A 16,985-nucleotide genomic window follows, 5' to 3' on the forward strand; every position below is an offset into this window, starting at 1 on the left:
TTTTTTTTTGGGTCCAAATAAAAGAGTACCCTCTGTTCAGCTGCAAGCACGAGCAGAGGGAGCAGCCAGACTTTGGAGAGTGGAGGTCCCCTGACCAGGAAGAGGAGGAGAACGTTGGACCACCACCACCAACTCCACCATCATTACATCAACTGAGGTGCCTGGAGAGAGAGGACAGAGGAGGAGAAGGAGAAAGGAGGCCTACATCAACATCAACCAGGGGAGAGGCCTTTCTATCACTGCCTCCCCAAATTGGCCTCCACTTCAGGAGAGGGAGAGAGGGGAGAGAAACCAACTGCTTGAAAGGAGGGAAGAAAACTTCATCCGGAACATCTACAGGTGGGTGTTATTTGGGGCACTCTCCCAAGACTTTGTATTTTAGGTGGGGGGAGAAAAGAAGAAGCAAGGCCGGATCATCAAGGGGTGTAGTGTGTGTGTGTGTGCTCTTGTTAAAAGCTAGGCCACACACACCACTAATTAGCATCCCTTCTATTGCCTGCCCTGGGAGAGCTTGGAGCTGCCCAAGGTGAAGTCCTTAATTTAATTTAATTACATCGTTAAGACCTGTTGCAGGACTAAGCCTGGGCTTCTCCAGCTTTTCCAGGTGAAGACGTCTTCTCCCCCTGCCAGAAGACCACCATCACCAAAGGCTTTTTCCATCGGAGAGTGCAACCCTGCCAACACCCACCCACCATCCTGAGTGGCAACACTGCCCTTTGCGGCCTCCCTCCTTCCCACCCCCCCCCACCCACCTCTCTCTCTCTCTCTCTCTTTGTCTCTCTCTGCCTGTCTTTCTAAGGCACCTTAGTTTCATCTATTTTATTAATTGCCAATTGAGCAGAGGGGAGAGGCCACTCTCCCAATTTAAATCAATAAGGAGAGAGGTGTGTCCTCATTTTAATCAGCTCCCTCTGCTCAATAGAGGACAAAAAAATATATATATACACCGAGGCCATTAACACCTTCAGGCCTGTGACTTGGGGTGAGTGTAGCCCTTAAAAAAAGCACCCCAGAATGGCGACTGCGTCTTCGCCGGTGGCGGGGCCAGCCGGGACCTATGCGAGAGTGGTAGCCACGGCCACAGCTGCTCCCGCTGTTCCTGCTGCCCCGTCACCTTTTCGATTAATAACAAAAAAGCTTGGGGTGAAGAGCTACACTCACCCCACTATGACCATCGAGGCCTGCGTCAAGGCCATGGCTGGGGTTGTCGGCCCCTCAGCCATCGTCGAAAATGTATGGGAAGGCTGTGTTCTTCCTGGGGTCGGAGCGGGCGGTGTCCCTGGCTGTCGCCAAGGGGCTCACCGTGGGCGGGACCTTCCTGCCGGTGGATCCTCTCGAGGCCACCGCGCAGAGGATCATTATTTCCAACGTCCCGCCCTATGTTCCTGGTGAGCTCCTCCTTCCCCATTTGCGACAACTTGGGGAGGTGAGGTCGGGGATCACGCCCATCCCGCTCGGCTTCCAGGAGGCCAGCCTTCGCCACGTCTTCTCCTTCCGGCGCCAGCTGTTTATCCAGCTGGCGCAGGAGGAGGACACTGAAGGGGCGTTCGTCGTCCTCCACAAGGGGACCGCCTACCGCGCCTTTTGGACGTCGGACGGTGTGAGGTGCCATGCCTGCAGGGAGGTGGGGCACATCAGGAGGAACTGCCCTGCCTCCAAGGCCGCCGGATCATCTCGTGCGGCCGAGGCTGGCGCCGCCGCCGCCGCCCTTCCCCCCGGATCTGCCCACGCGTCAAGTACGTCTGATGCGCGGTTGACGTCGGGGGCCGATGCCACCAAGACCTCCGGCGGGGGGGAGGGAGCGTGTCCGGCCGGAAAGAAGGCGCGGGGAAAAAAGAAGCACCTTAGGGCAGGTCCCCCCGTGGATGGTGAGCCCTTGCCCCTTGAGCCCCTTACACCCGCGCTCCTCGCGGAGTTGATCAGGGCAGATGTGAGCGGGAGGGGCCCCATGCCCGAGCCTGTGGCTGCAACCGCCGCAGCGGTAATGCCAATACCTGCGGCCGGGCTCGGGCCCGAGGAACCCGACAAACCTGCTCCGCCGGAGGGAGTCGAGGAGGAGGCCTTTGCAGACATGGAGGTCTCCCTCGCTCCCTCCGTGCTAAAAAGAAGGCGCGACCCCCTGGATGAGGAGGAGGACCGGGAGGAGGAAGGTCCCTCCGGGCAGGGGGAGTCGTCGCCCGCCGCGGGTACTGCGCCCCCCCGCCCCCCCCCCAGCGCTGTCGTCATCACCAGCGATCGGCAGGGGTGTCTGTCCAGCACGTGCCTCCCGGGGATGGGGATGAGACCCTGCCCGTGGGGGGGGTTGCGGAACAACCCGCGGCAGTAATTGAAGTTGACCTTTTATCGGTGTCATTACCCCTCGCCGGGTCGGGCAGCCTGGGGGCTGGGTCGGGCGAGCTCGAGGATAATGAGCTCGCCCAATGCGACCCGGACGTCTCCCAGGGGATGCTCGTCCTGGTAGAGCTTTTAATTCAAAACCCCCCGTCCGCTGGGTCGGAGGTTGGTGGCGGGGAGGAGGATGGCCCCCTGGCTGCGTCTCTGGTGCCGGACGTACTGGAGGAGCTGGAAATTGTTCTCTCCCCGGTTTCTCCGGTCGTTCCGGCGTCTGGGGTGGAGGGGAGCTCTGAACCGCCGCCGTCTTCTGGCCCGGCACCCCTAGAGGAGCCCAGGGAGAAATCCTCTGCCGCCGATCCTGGGGGTGGGATCCGGGCGGAGGCGGGGCTGGCTGGCGCGGCCGAGTCGTTCGCTTCGCACTGCGCGGCGGACGGGTCGGCCGCTGGTGACGACCCCCTGGAGGAGGATGGGGACTCGGTGATGGGCACGGAGGACGATTCGGACTCCAGCGCCGACGTGGCGATGGATGACCTCGTGCCCCTTGCCGAGTCTCCCCTCATTTCCGTAAGGGAACTCCGGGATTTTATGGCCACGTGCCTGGGTCAGCGCAATAAGGTCCGGCTGGCCCTCGACAGGTGGTCGGAGCTGGCGCTGCTCATCGATTCCGTCCGCGCCGCCGTTAAGATCTTGGGCGCGGACGAGGGTGTGAACCCGCTCGAGCTGCGTCGGCTCACAACGTTTCTCACTGGGCTGCTGAGGAAGTGGCGGCGGACCAGCGGCTGCGCTTCCTCGCCCCGTTAGGTGTAGGTAGAGGTTGCACTATGCTTCTGACATGAAGATAACCATAGCCAGCCTCAACATCAACGGCAGCAGGGAGGCGCGCCGCAGATTCAATAACTTCTCGGTCCTTCGGGACGGGAAGTATGCGGTGTGCTTCCTGCAAGAAACCCACACCGTTCCGGGAGACGAAGCCACGTGGCTCCTGGAGTGGCAAGGAGGGGTCAGCATGAGTCACCTCTCCAACAATTCCAGCGGGGTGGCTATCTTGCTGGCCCCGCATTTTCAGCCGGAGATCTTGGGGGTCAAGGAGCACGTGCCGGGCCGCTTGCTCCATGTCACTGTTCGCCTGGGGGGCGTGCCGCTCCATTTAGTGAACGTGTACGCCCCTCAGACCAGTGCGCAGCAAGTGCGCTTCTTCGAAGAAGTGTCCGCTCTCTTGGGCTCCATCGACGTGGGCGAGTGCGTCATCCTCGGGGGGGATTTTAACTGCACCCTCGAGGCGAGGGACCGTTCGGGTCCCCCGCGAAGCCCGGCGGCGATGGAGAAGTTGAGGGACCTGGTTGCGTCCTTCGACTTGGTGGACGTCTGGCGAAATCTCCACCCCGACTCCAGCGCCTTCACTAGCGTGAGGTCTGGGGGAGGAAGGTCCAGAATCGACCGCCTCTACATTTCCCGGGCGTTCGTCTCCTGCGTTCCGGCAGCTTCCATGCGGCCGGTGCCGTGCACGGACCACCACCTGGTGTGGGCGGAGCTCGCTCCGCTGCGCGCGCGGGGGGGGGTCCGTGTACTGGCATTTTAACAACCTGCTGCTGGAGGACGCACGGTTCCGGGATTCGTTTCGTCGATTCTGGGCCGACTGGAGAAGGAAGCAGGGGGGCTTCCCCTCCTTGAGGCTATGGTGGGATGTGGGCAAGGCTCACATCCGTCTCTTCTGTCAGGAGTACGCGAAGGGGTCGACCAAGAGGCGGGAGGCCCGGGTCGGGCGGTTGGAGAAGGAGGTGCTCGACCTGGAGTCCCGTCTCAGTCAGGTCGTCGAGGACCCGGCCCTGCGGAAGGTGTACGAAGAGAAGAAGGGCGCGCTGAAGGACCTGCAGCTCGTCGGGTCCCGAGGCGCGTACGTGAGGTCGCGGATCCAGCTCCTGCGGGACCTGGACCGCGGCTCCCCCTTCTTCTACTCGCTGGAAAAAAGACGGGGGGTCCGTAAGCAGCTCTTGGGGCTGCTGGCCGACGACGGATCTCTGGTCTCGGATCCGGAGGGAATCAGCGCGGAGACCCGCGCCTATTACGGGGCTCTGTTCTCTCCGGATCCGTCCAGCGAGGATGCGCGCAGAGTTTTGTGGGAGGACCTGACGAAGGTTGGCCCGGAGGGCGCCGAAAAATTGGACGCTCCGCTAAGTCTGGCGGAGCTGACCGGCGCCCTCCGCCAGCTCTCTAGGGGAAAGTCCCCGGGGCTGGACGGGCTGACCGTGGAGTTCCACAGGGCGTTCTGGGACGTCTTGGGGGGCGACTACGCGCGGGTCCTGGGGGAAAGTTTGGCGACCGGGGAGATGCCCCTCTCTTGGCGCAGGGCGGTCATTGTCCTGCTGCCTAGGAAGGGCGATCTCCGCCTCCTTAAGAACTGGCGCCCGGTCTCCCTCCTCAGCACGGACTATAAAATCTTTGCCAGGGCCATGTCTGCTCGCCTTGGCACCGTGCTGGCCCACATGATCCACCCCGACCAGTCCTACACGGTCCCGGGCCGGACCATCCACGATAACATCCATCTGGTCCGGGACCTGGTCCACCACTCCCAGAGGGCTGGTCTGTCGGTCGCCTTCCTTTCCCTGGATCAGGAGAAGGCGTTTGACAGGGTGGATCACGAGTATCTCTTCGGGACTCTGCGCGCATTCGGGTTCGGGACGCATTTCGTCGCCCGGATCCGACATCTGTACGCCGCCGCGGAGTGTCTGATTAAAGTTAACGGGTCCTTGACGGCGCCCCTTCGCTTCGGGAGGGGGGTGCGTCAGGGATGCCCCATGTCCGGTCAGTTATATGCCATTTGCGTGGAGCCTTTCCTGCGCCTCTTGCGGAAGAGGTTGACGGGACTGGCTCTGCAAGGGCCGGGCGTGGAGGTGGTCCTCTCGGCTTACGCCGATGACGTGCTCCTCACGGTCACGGATCCCGCTGACTTGCGGAGGATGCGGGAATGCCAGCAGATTTACTCGGACGCATCCTCCGCCAAGATCAACTGGGAGAAATGTTCCGGACTCCTGGTGGGTCAGTGGCGGGTGGACTCCCTGCCGGAGGAGTTCAGGCCTTTCGCCTGGAGCACCACGCACCTCCTCTATTTGGGAGTCTACCTTAGCCCTGCCGAGGACGCTTGGCCGACGAACTGGCAAGAGCTGGAGGCCAAAGTCACTGCTCGCCTAGGGCGCTGGACAGGACTGCTCCGAGTGTTGTCCTACAGGGGTCGAGCGCTGGTCATAAACCAGCTGGTGGCCGCCATGTTGTGGTACCGGTTGGTCACTTTGATCCCTCCCCCTGCGTTTGTCGCCAAGATTCAGAAGAAGCTCATCGACTTCTTCTGGGACAAAAGGAAGCACTGGGTCTCTGCCGCGGTTCTGTGTCTCCCGCTTAGGGAGGGCGGTCAGGCGCTGGTGTGCCTTCGCACCCAGGCTGCGACTTTCCGTCTTCAGACGCTGCAGAGATACCTGTACGTCGAGAATCCTCCGAGATGGTGTGCGCTGGCGACGTTTTTCTTCCGCCAGCTGCATGGCCTCAATTACGACACGCAGCTCCTGTTTGCGAAAGTGGGCAGCAGGCGTGCCGGCCTGCGGGAGCTGCCTGTCTTCTACCAGGAACTACTATGGGTTTGGAACTACGTCGCTTCCAGGCGGAGCTCTCCCCCGTCAGGAGCGGCGGCTCTCCTTCGGGAGCCGCTGCTCAGGAATCCGCACCTCCACGAACACGGGTTCGGGCGGCTGGCGGAGGGTAGGGCTGTGGCTGGCAAGGTGACCAGAGTCGGGGACCTGCTCGATGGTGGAGGAGCGGGCTGGATGGCGCCGGAGGAGCTGGCGCGGCGCCTGTCCTGGGCCAACGTCCGGCTCGCGGTCGAAACCATCGAATCGGTAAAAGCGGCACTGGGCCCCGACTCCACTAGGTGTATCGAGGCGGCTCAAGCACGTGGGGCGATCCCGTCCGAGCTTACCCCCGTTCGGATGGAATTCCTCATCGGCGCCCAGCCCCGAAACTCCCCTCGGGAACCAGCGCCTCACAACTTGAGCCGTCTCGAGGAAATACCCTCCGTGCCTTTTCATTCCGCGTGGAGGGGTTTCCTGTACGGGCTGCTCCTGCACACTCTCCACTTTGCCATCTTCGTCTACCGTCCGGACACGCCTTGGCGTGGCGTTTTGCCGACCGGCGGTAGCGGAGGTCCCCAATGGAGGGCTCTCTATGCGGGAGTCCTCCCTTGTTCCATCGGGGACTTGGCCTGGAGGGTGTTGCACGGAGCGGTCCCGTGCAATAAGGTTTTAAGTAGGTTCACGGACTCCCAGGCCGCCTGCATTTTTTGCGGCTTGGAGGAGTCCGTGTTTCACGTTTATATGGATTGTGAGAGGTTGCAGCCCCTCTTTCACTACTTGAAGGGGCTGCTCCTCGATTTTTGGTTGCACTTCAGTCCCACGCTCTTGATCTACGGTCACCCGGTGCGGAGGGGAGCGGACAGGTTGGAGGACCTCCTTGTGGGCCTGCTCCTGGGCCTGGCTAAAAGAGCCATCAATTGGTCCAGGCAGCGGGCGGTCGAGGGGGTCGTCCAGCCGGATTGCCTGCATCTCTTCCGCGGCCATGTTCGCGCCCGGGTGGCCCTGGAGATGGAGCACGCGGTGTCCGCCGGTGCGCTTGAGTATTTCCGCGACCGGTGGGCGCCGCGGGGACTGGAGTGCATCATCAACACGGAAAACCAAATTTTAATTTGATTTGTTAAGCTTTAGTTGAACTTTTGTTTATTTACAGTCGAATTGGTTTTTTTTTTGGTTTTTTTTTTGGGTCCAAATAAAAGAGTACCCTCTGTTCAGGGTGCGCTTGAGTATTTCCGTGACCGATGGACTGGAGTGCATCATCAACACAGAAAACCAAATTTTAATTTGATTTGTTAAGCTTTAGTTGAACTTTTGTTTATTTACAGTTGAATTGGGTTTTTTTTTTGGGTCCAAATAAAAGAGTACCCTCTGTTCAGGGTGCGCTTGAGTATTTCCGCGACCGGTGGGCGCCGCGGGGACTGGAGTGCATCATCAACCCGGAAAACCAAATTTTAATTTGATTTGTTAAGTTTTAGTTGAACTTTTGTTTACAGTCCAATTTGGGTTTTTTGGGTACAAACAAAAGAGTTACCCTCTGTTCAGTAAATACCAGTTATTATTGTTCTCCTGCAGTCCGTGTATTATTTATACTCGGACACTACAACCAGATGATCTGTTTTTAGTTGTTGGTTGAGGGATAATTATTGGCCAACGCAATGGGGAGAACTCCCATTCTCTTCTTCAAATAGTGCCGTGGGATCTTTATGTCCACCTGAGAGGCCAGTCGGGGCCTCGGCTTACTGTCTCATCTGAAAGATGGCACCTCTGACAGTGCAGCACTCCCTCAATACCACCAGTCTAGATTATGTGCTCAAGTCTCTGGAGTGGGGCTTGAACCCACAATCTTCTGACTCGCAGGCAATAGTACTACCACTGCGCCAAGGTTGCTACCTTACAGGTTGATACTGTCTGCACTCTGGTACTTCATCCAAGTGGCCATTCTTCATGTGTGTGACCAGAGGCTGCCTGCTGACTTTTCCACTGTGAGGGGCATCACAGGCAAAGCTGATGTTCCCACCTGCTATCCACCCCATAAGGAAAGGAAACTCTGACCTTGTGTTTTTTTGCTCTTTTATCTCTTTCCCCGCTTAGGGACAGTGGAGAAAATTGTAGTGACCCCTACTGTATCTCTGGCTGAGTTCAACTAACAGCACAGACCACAGTAGGTGATACATTTACCCACTGAGGCACTGTGAGCTGGGAATGGGAAGGTATGGATGATTAAAGCATTAAGCATATTTAAAATAAATTGTAGTTAGACGTTTGTGTGATTTTTTTTTAATGCAAATATTTCTGTTTTCAGGATTCCTGGATTCAGAATTGGTCTGGCGATGTTGCTGATATTAATCAGTCTGAGTGTTGCCGGGATCACAAATTGCATGATTGACAAATATTTTGATTTCAACATAGCTAAAAAGTTCAACAAATTGTTTTTGTAATGTGCAAACAGTTGACCAAAAAAAAGCTGATGAATATTGCATATTTTATGCTTTACATATAGTAAATATGAAAACCTCCTTTCTGAAGATTTGTGGTTCATATATGTGACTTCAACATGGTACAATAAAACTCAGCATTTTTAAAGGAGCTTCACTTGTAAATATTCCTTTATTGACTATCATCTGTGCTTTTTGCCTCTATATACACTATATACAAGGCACCTGGCCTTATTTTGCTTGTAACTTTTTAACACATGGGAAATGGAACAAGTTTGGGTAAATTAGCATTAACTTACTTTAATGCATGAAAATAATTGGCTCCTAAATAGTCTCTAAATGTTAGTGTAGGTACCTCAAAGTATGTACCTCAACTCATTACCCTTGCTGTAATTTTCCAGTCCAAACATTTGCTCACTGTTCCACACAAATTTACACCATCAATATTTTCCCAGGTACAGGTGGCATCTGCCATCTTCAGTCTGGATTCTGTCCTAGGGCAAGTCCTAACTCAAGTCTCACACATGAGATTTTTGAGCCACATACTAGGGAAGAGTGGCTTCCTGTTGCCTTCCTCATGGTTTTTATCTTTAGAGTATCTTCTCCTTGGTGGGCTGCAACAAAGGCTAAAGATCTGAGTGAGGCCGACCACCCACCACAACCATCAGATGCAAGTATCCCCACTGGATGTCAACCATTCAGAGCTAGCGCTTCTGTCACCACTCACCAGGGCTGTCTGGAGTGAGTCCCAAACCCAAGCCTTCTGGCTCAGAGGCAGGAATACTATCACTGAGCCAGTGTGCCAGTGCAGCCTTCGGTCGCCTGAGGAAGAGAGTGTTTGAAGACCAGGACCTCAAACCCGGCACCAAGCTCATGGTCTACAGAGCAGCAGTGATACCCGCCCTGCTGTATGCCTCAGAGACATGGACCATGTACAGCAGGCACCTCAAAGCACTGGCGAGGTACCACCAATGCTGCCTCCGCAGGATCCTGCAAATCCATTGGCAGGATAGGCGCACCAACGTCAGTGTTCTCGCTCAGGCCAACATCCCCAGCATCGAAGCTTTGACCATGCTCGATCAGCTCCGATGGGCGGGTCACATTGTCCGCATGCCCGATATGAGACTCCCAAAACAAGCACGTTACTCGGAGCTCCGGCACGGCAGGAGAGCCCCAGGTGGGCAGAGGAAACGCTTCAAGGGCACCCTCAAAGCCTCCTTGAAAAAGTGTAACATCCCCACCGACACCTGGGAATTCCTGGCACAAGACTGCACAAAGTGGAGGAAAAGCATACGGGAAGGTGGCGAACACCTTGAGTCTCTTCGCCAGGAGCAAGCGGAAGCCAAGCGCAGGCAGCACAAGGAGCGCACGTCAACCCAAGCACCCCACCCACCTGCCCCTTCAACCACCGTCTGCCCCACCTGTGACAGACACTGTAGGTCCCGCATTGGACTCATCAATCACCTGAGAACTCATTTTTAATGTGGAAGCAAGTCATCCTCGGTTCCGAGGGACTGCCTAAGAAGTAAGAAGAAGGATACTCTGTCTAGTACCCCACTGGATGTGACCCCAGTATTTAGAGACCAGAGACCATATTCTAGTCTCTACTCAACAGGGCTATCTGGAATGGGGCTCGAACCCTTCACCTTCTGAGCCAGGTGGGAATGCTACCACTAGGCTAAAGGCTCACTCCACCCGGTAGGGAAATTTGGATAGAGGGGAGGGAAATAAAGAACTGACTTGCATTTATACAGCAGCTCAGCACTTCCCAATATGCTTCAGAATGAATTAATGACTTTTGAAGCACCCTCACTGTTACTATGTAGGCAATCACAGCAAAAATTTTGCTCAGAGCCAGGTTGCACGCATGGTAATTGAAATGCATGGTTTATTCTTTATTTTTTGGGGAGTTAGTTGAGGGAAGAATGTTGGCCAGGACACCACCTTCCTCATCTTCGAGTAGTGCCAAATGATTGTTTACATCCACTTAAACAGGTATACAGCACTTCACTTAACATCTCACCTCCAACAATGCAGAACTTCTGTCAGTCCTTGTGTTATGTGCTCAAGTCTTGAATTATGTGCTCAAGTTGGCTTAAACCCCCAACTTTCAGACTTGGAGGCAAGAGTATTATCCACTGACCCAAGCTAACACTATAAAAACTCTTGCAGACTAAATCCACAAGTTTTTAAAAAGAAAGACATCTGCAGATCTCCATGGTACTGCACATGACGAGGAAGAGGTAAAACTTTCGCAGTGGGCAGAAGGTATTCCACACCTCCACATAAAGAATTTGGAAAAAAGTTTGTAAGAAATCAGCTCAGAAATGTGAAGCTTTTGTTGACTGGAAAATTATTTTTCTTTCCCAGGTGGAAAAAGACATACATTTATTTCCCTCGCATATCTGCACCTTTTTATCTTTACTGTCCATCTGTTTGGGATATTGTTTTTATGGTAAGGTCTCTGCAACAGCAATTAGTGTTATTTGAAGGTTCTGTTTAAATAAACATATTTAAATTTCAGTACTTTTATTCAGAACCTCACTTGAAACTTGAGTAACTGTAGAGTCCTTCCAGAATTTCTTCTATATTCACACGCACACACACAAGTCACTCTTGATGTTGTCTATCCAGCGCTTCCTCGGTTTCTTGTTCCATCTACCTCAGTATGCAGGGCTATTGAAAGGTAATCTAGCTGTTAACATTCTTGAAACATGCCCAAACCAGTGCAGTCACCTTTCATGGGTCTTCTGTATAAGCGGTGTTTCTTGTCCAAGCCGTGTCCTTAAACCATTTTTGATTCTTTGTATCCTGGATACTCCCAGTATTCTTCTCAACCAACTAATTTCTTCTGTTAGTATCTTTTGCTCGACAACTTTTCTCATGTTCCAACACTGATATATGCAGCTGGAGTAATTGTTTCAAAAATATTACAAAATATAAAGAATAAACAATGCCAAATTTCAAAGTGCAAAATTTAATTTTTCATTCATGTAACATGCTGTATGTTCTATTCAAACTCCTTGAATATAGTAATCAATACTGTCTTATTTAGCAAAGTTACCTGAGAAAAACCTGACTATATGCTTTACCTTGTTTTCATGATTTATATTTAAAAACCCAATTCTGGTTATTTTTAGCGCTTCTAAAAAAGGTTTGCCTGGGGAGTTTTTCCCTCAGCAATTTCCCATTGATATCCAGGAGGAGCAGCGCTTACAAACAGCAAGTTCCAACACATTCTATGAATGGGCTGGCTTGCCGTTGATCATAAAAACTCTTGTTGTTTGGCACAGATGCACACTAGACGCTGTCATCTGCTGCCTTACTTAGTCCTTTCACGTGACACTGATAGTCCGAGAAGCCCCGTGAACTCAAGCTTCTGACTTCTCAAAGATGCACATGCTTCCGACACAAGTTGTTGTTTGAGGCATTTCATGCACGGATAGGTGGATTGTATAGGTCGATTTGTTTAACACTTGTAAATTATTTGTCTTTAATAAATTACAAACTTTAATTTCTAGTAGTAAATCAAGATGGCAGCCAAAATGTTTTTCAAAAACATTCTTAGCGACTTCCATTGGTTCACCTTTACTTATTGGAAGCTTTAGCTAACGTTTATTTTGGATTGTTTTTCACATGAAATTTTTCTGCCCGTGTTCAGCCGGTGCCTTTCTACCTCTTCAGTTGTGATTTGTTGCTTTAACCAGAGACATAAATGTGATGTCAAATTTGCATGTGGAAAAGTGTGATACAAAATGTAGATGTGTGTGTATGTATATATTATTGGTGATGTTCAAAAGAAATCTCAGGTGAGCTTACTTATATTTGCTGAATAATTTAATATACTAGTTTGAAGTGAATTCTTCACAGGCAGTTCATCCCCGCCATCTCATATATATTTAACAGGAACGTTGCTTGAATGATACTTTCCCCTCTATTCCCCTGTAACTGTTCCAAGTACTAAACATTTACTATTTCCTAAAATGACAGATTTTAACATTCGCATTTCTTTTGGAAGCCAGTAATAATTTTTTGAAGTCAGGACCTCAATAAGAACTTGACTTAAAGACCTTTCAAGTTGTCTGTAATATTTGAAATGTGTGGCATGTTACAAATTCTAATATTCTGAGAATCAATCACCAACCCTGAGCTGCAGCAAGATTTATAAGAGCTTATAGAACTAATGTGCAGACTGCTTTTGAATAATTGTAATGTCAAAAAGGGACCCAGATTGGAATTCAGACGTATGTTAGAGGTGCCGCTATTGTTTTTAATGCTCAGCCTAATTGGGCAACATTTTACCTTTAAAGCAGTAGGGTGTCGAACCTTTTTTCCCCCAAAGTGTGAACTGAAGAATCAAAACTGTTTCTCTGTAGGTGCTATTACTAGAATTGCATCCATTAAGAATACATATTTTCCCTCCTCTTGTGAAGGTGCTGGCTCTTGCTGGAGTGCTGTGCGCTTTGTTCTGTTTTTTTCTGGCTCATACCCTGATGTGCTCTCCAGCCCAGTTTCCCAATGTGGTGTTGCTCCTCTGCTGGGCCAGGGGCTGATGGGGTGTTGCTCTTCTGCTGGGCCAGGGGCTGATGTGGTGTTGCTCCTCTGCTGGGCCAGGGGCTGATGTGATGTTGCTCCTCTGCTGGGCCAGGGGCTGATGTGGTGTTGCTCCTCTGCTGGGCCAGGGGCTGATGTGATGTTGCTCCTCTGCTGGGCCAGGGGCTGATGTGATGTTGCTCCTCTGCTGGGCCAGGGGCTGATGGGGTGTTGCTCCTCTGCTGGGCCAGGGGCTGATGTGATGTTGCTCCTCTGCTGGGCCAGGGGCTGATGTGATGTTGCTCCTCTGCTGGGCCAGGGGCTGATGTGATGTTGCTCCTCTGCTGGGCCAGGGGCTGATGGGGTGTTGCTCCTCTGCTGGGCCAGGGGCTGAATTCTCTACCACAGAAGACAGTTGAGGCCAATTCATTACATATATTCAAGAAGGAGTTAGATATATTTCTTAAGGCTAAGGGGATCAAGGGATATGGGGAGAAAGCAGGGACAGGGTACTGAATTTGGATGATCAGCCATGATCGCATTGAATGGCGGAGCAGGCTCGAGGGGCCGAATGGCCTACTCCTGCTCCTATCTTCGATGTTTCTATGGGGTCGATTTTCAGTGTGCCGTGAGGTGGGCTTTTAGGCGTGCGGGGGGCTAAAATCCCGAATTCGGGGGTCCTAACACCATCCCGCCCAAAACCCGCCTCTATGTAAGTTTCAAAGGTACCCGCCCCGCACTGGGACCCGCCGACCCGAGGCGGGAAGGGATTAATGCCAATTAATTGCCTGTTAACAGGTAGTTAACAGGCAGTTTTTAGCCTAATCCCTATTTTGAAGGTTGTGTGGGATTCCCGACGGCTCCAAACCACACCAGGTTAGAGGAGTCGGGCCGTCAGGTTGAAGGACTTGGAGGGGTCGAGATGTCGGTGTTCAGGTGAGTGATGGGTGCATGAATGCAAAGGTAAGTGTGTTTGGTGTGTCTAAAGTGTGTAAAGAAGTTTAAATTACCTGTACTTACCTTTACAGCCTTCCTTCCTCTAGGCTTCGGGAGTCCATCATTCAGCCGGCACAGAAAGCAGAATGGCTGCGATCTGTCAAAAGTGACAGCCTGCAGCTTTCAGTGCCGGCGAGATTTCTAACTGAGTCTGTGTAGAAGGGCTCAGGTTAGAAGTAAGACTGTCAGTGTTTGACAGCTTCAAACAGCTGTGAAACACTGATATTTCATCTGTCAACACGTCTTGACAGATGAAATTTCAGTCTGTGACATCACCTGTTGCCGGGTGACCCTTAACTGGCCTGCTGAGCCCGCAAGGTCAATCAAGTGAAAATCGCGTGGATTGGCTGCATCTCGATGGAGGCGGGACTACAACCCAAAAGTTGTAGTCCTGCCTCCTTCACAATTTCTGAATGAAAATCCAGCCCTATGTTTCTATGATGTGATGTTGCTCCTCTGCTGGGCCAGGGGCTGATGTGGTGTTGCTTCTCTCATACACCCAGTTAAAATACATGATTTTGATTTTAAAAGTTTAAAAGTAACCAAAGAAATGTTTAGAATTTATGATGGATTAAAAGAGAGCCAGTAGTCTAAAGAAATTTTTCATGATGAGCTAATAGAAAATTGCATCTAAAATCGTGTTTTTGTCAACTGACTATTGTAAATTTTAAGCTCTGCTGCAATGAATTTGATGTTTTCTGTTACTCCACATTGAGGATATTTGTTAAATCTTACTCCTTGCCTTTAAAAAAAAAAAATGGCATTTACTGAATGAATTCTCCTTACTTGAAAAAAATCTCACAATGATGAACTTTCTTGAATGACCATTGGGGCTAAAATCATGGCCGTGGCACCAGGGTCAAAAGTTATATGGGCAAGGGACAACTGGTGTACAAAATTCATTGTTGTATTAGCTTCAACCCTATTGGCAAAGGCGTTTCACTCCTCCAGTATTACTCAAGTGGCCATTGTTACTGTCTGGTCCTGGACAGTGCCTGTCTACAGGCTATTTGAATGTGGAGGTTCTTACAGCTTTATATTGTCCTCATTTGACATTCCTATAGCAGGAGTCACTGGATGGCACTTGGGCCCTTGGCTGACTTATGCCCTTTTTAACAGAAGGGTTTCTTTGTCTCCTACCCAGGTGTCAGAAAATGGATGACTATTGGGCGTTGCAGACTCAATTGGTGATAGCATTAGTCCCAGTGTAATGATGATTTACCTTCCCTGTATTTGCAGCAGGATGAACAAATAATGCATTTTACGCAGCGCAAGCTGGCATTTTAAATTGTCTGTCAAGCTCATAAATCCCATAAATCCTGGTCCTGGAATGATTGTGGTGATAGAAGACAACATCCGCCCACCAATTTATGCCAACAAAATGAGGCCAGAAGGTGATGAGAGAACACCGGGCATGATATTAATATTAGAGCTCGGTCATTCAGGAGCAACATTGGGAAGCACGTTTTCACACAAAGGGTAGTGGAAATCTGGAATTCTCTCCTCAAAAGGCTACTGGGTCAATTGAAATTTTCAAGATTAAGATTGACAGATTTTTATTAGCTGAGGGTATCAACTGCAGCCGTTGTCTTCGGTCCCCGCCACAAACTCTATTCCCAACCAGACTCCAGCTCTGTCCGTGGCCATTGTCTGAGGCTGAACCAGACTAATTGCAACCTTGGCAACCTATTTGACCCTAAGCTGAGCTTCCAATCCAATATCCATTCCATCACCAAGACTAACATCGCCCGTCTCCACCCCTGCCTCAGCTCATCTGCTGCTGAAACCCTCATCCATGCCTTTGTTACCTCTAGACTCGACTATTCCAATGCTCTCCTGGCCGACCTCTCACCTTGCACTTTCTGTAAACTTAAGCTCATTCAAAGTTCTGTTGCGAGCATCCTAACTCACACCAAGTCCTGTTCACCCTTGTGCATGCTGCCCTATATTGGCTCTCTTTTTCATCCTTGTTTACAAATCCCTCCATGGCATCACCCTTCCCTACCTCTGTAACCTCCTCCTGTCCTACAACTCTCCGAGATCTCTGCGTTTTTCCATTTCTGGCCTCTTACACATTCCCGATTTTCTGTGCTCCACTATTGGTGGCCGTGCATTCATTGCATAGGTCCTAAGCTCAGGAATTCCCTCCCTAAACCGCTCCGTCTCTCTACCTCTCTCTCCTCCTTTAAGACACTTCTTAAAACCTGCCTCCTGCCCTAATATCTCCTTATGGGGCTCAGTGTCAAATTTTGTTTGATAACACTCCCTTGAAGCACCTTGGGACATTTTACTAAAGGTGTTATATAAATACAAGTAGTTGTCATTGTTGATATGGATCAAAGGTGGGTAAATGGAGTTGAGGTACAGATAAATGGTGGAAAAGGCTCAAGGGGCTGAATAGACTCCTATGTAACTGAGGTATGATTGTTTGTTCTACTCCAGTTCTTCTTCTTATCGTGTCCATGGACAGTCTATACATAGCCCAGCCAGAACTGGACACATTTTTGCGCCTTGTTGTTGAATTCGGCAAAATCTGCAACAGTGCAGGGTTCCTCTAACGATGGGCATTGCAGGAGATGTTGCATAGTCTGTGCCTCAGTTCCACATTCACAAGTTGTCGGGCTGGTTGAATATCCCCATTTGTTTAGTGACACCTTTGAGCAACCTACAGCGGTCCTAAGTCTGTTAAGGCACTTCCAGATTGCCCAGTTGCAATTAGCTCCTGGGGGAAGGCTTTCATCAGGTAAAATTTCCATCGCTGGGGGTTGTTCAAGACTGGTGAGCCGGTCTTTCCACAAGGCGATGCGGGCTTCAGATGAGGTTGATTGTAATGGAACAACACTGTTCATGAAGCTCTTCCTTGACTTTAGGCGGCTGGGTGTAGGTGTATGACAATGCAGAGGGTGCCTCTCATCTGATGTTTGACGGAGTCGCTCTTTCTTGCTGGCTGTCGTTCTTCTTATATCAGGGGGAGCGATACCCACCAGGATATATAGGCTGTTGGCGTTTGTTGGTTTTAAGCAACCTGTGATAAATCGGCAGCTTGCATTCAGAACGGCATCTGTAATAT

General features: G+C 51.4%; 1 protein-coding gene across 2 annotated transcripts in view; it reads left to right on the top strand.

The window, feature by feature from the left end:
- mgst2 (microsomal glutathione S-transferase 2) overlaps positions 1-8,538 on the top strand; it is a 47,821-nt gene extending 39,283 nt beyond the window's left edge. For both annotated transcript variants that reach the window (XM_086008687.1, XM_086008678.1), the window contains one exon: positions 8,254-8,538. In XM_086008687.1, the coding sequence (XP_085864813.1) occupies positions 8,254-8,389 (136 nt within the window). In that variant the 3' untranslated portion in view covers positions 8,390-8,538. The remainder of the gene's footprint in view (positions 1-8,253) is intronic.
- The last annotated feature ends 8,447 nt before the right edge of the window (positions 8,539-16,985 follow it).

This window comes from Somniosus microcephalus, chromosome 2 (assembly GCF_052327205.1).
Source record: "Somniosus microcephalus isolate GS21.2 chromosome 2, FLI_Smic_1.0, whole genome shotgun sequence".
Lineage (NCBI taxonomy): Eukaryota > Metazoa > Chordata > Chondrichthyes > Squaliformes > Somniosidae > Somniosus > Somniosus microcephalus.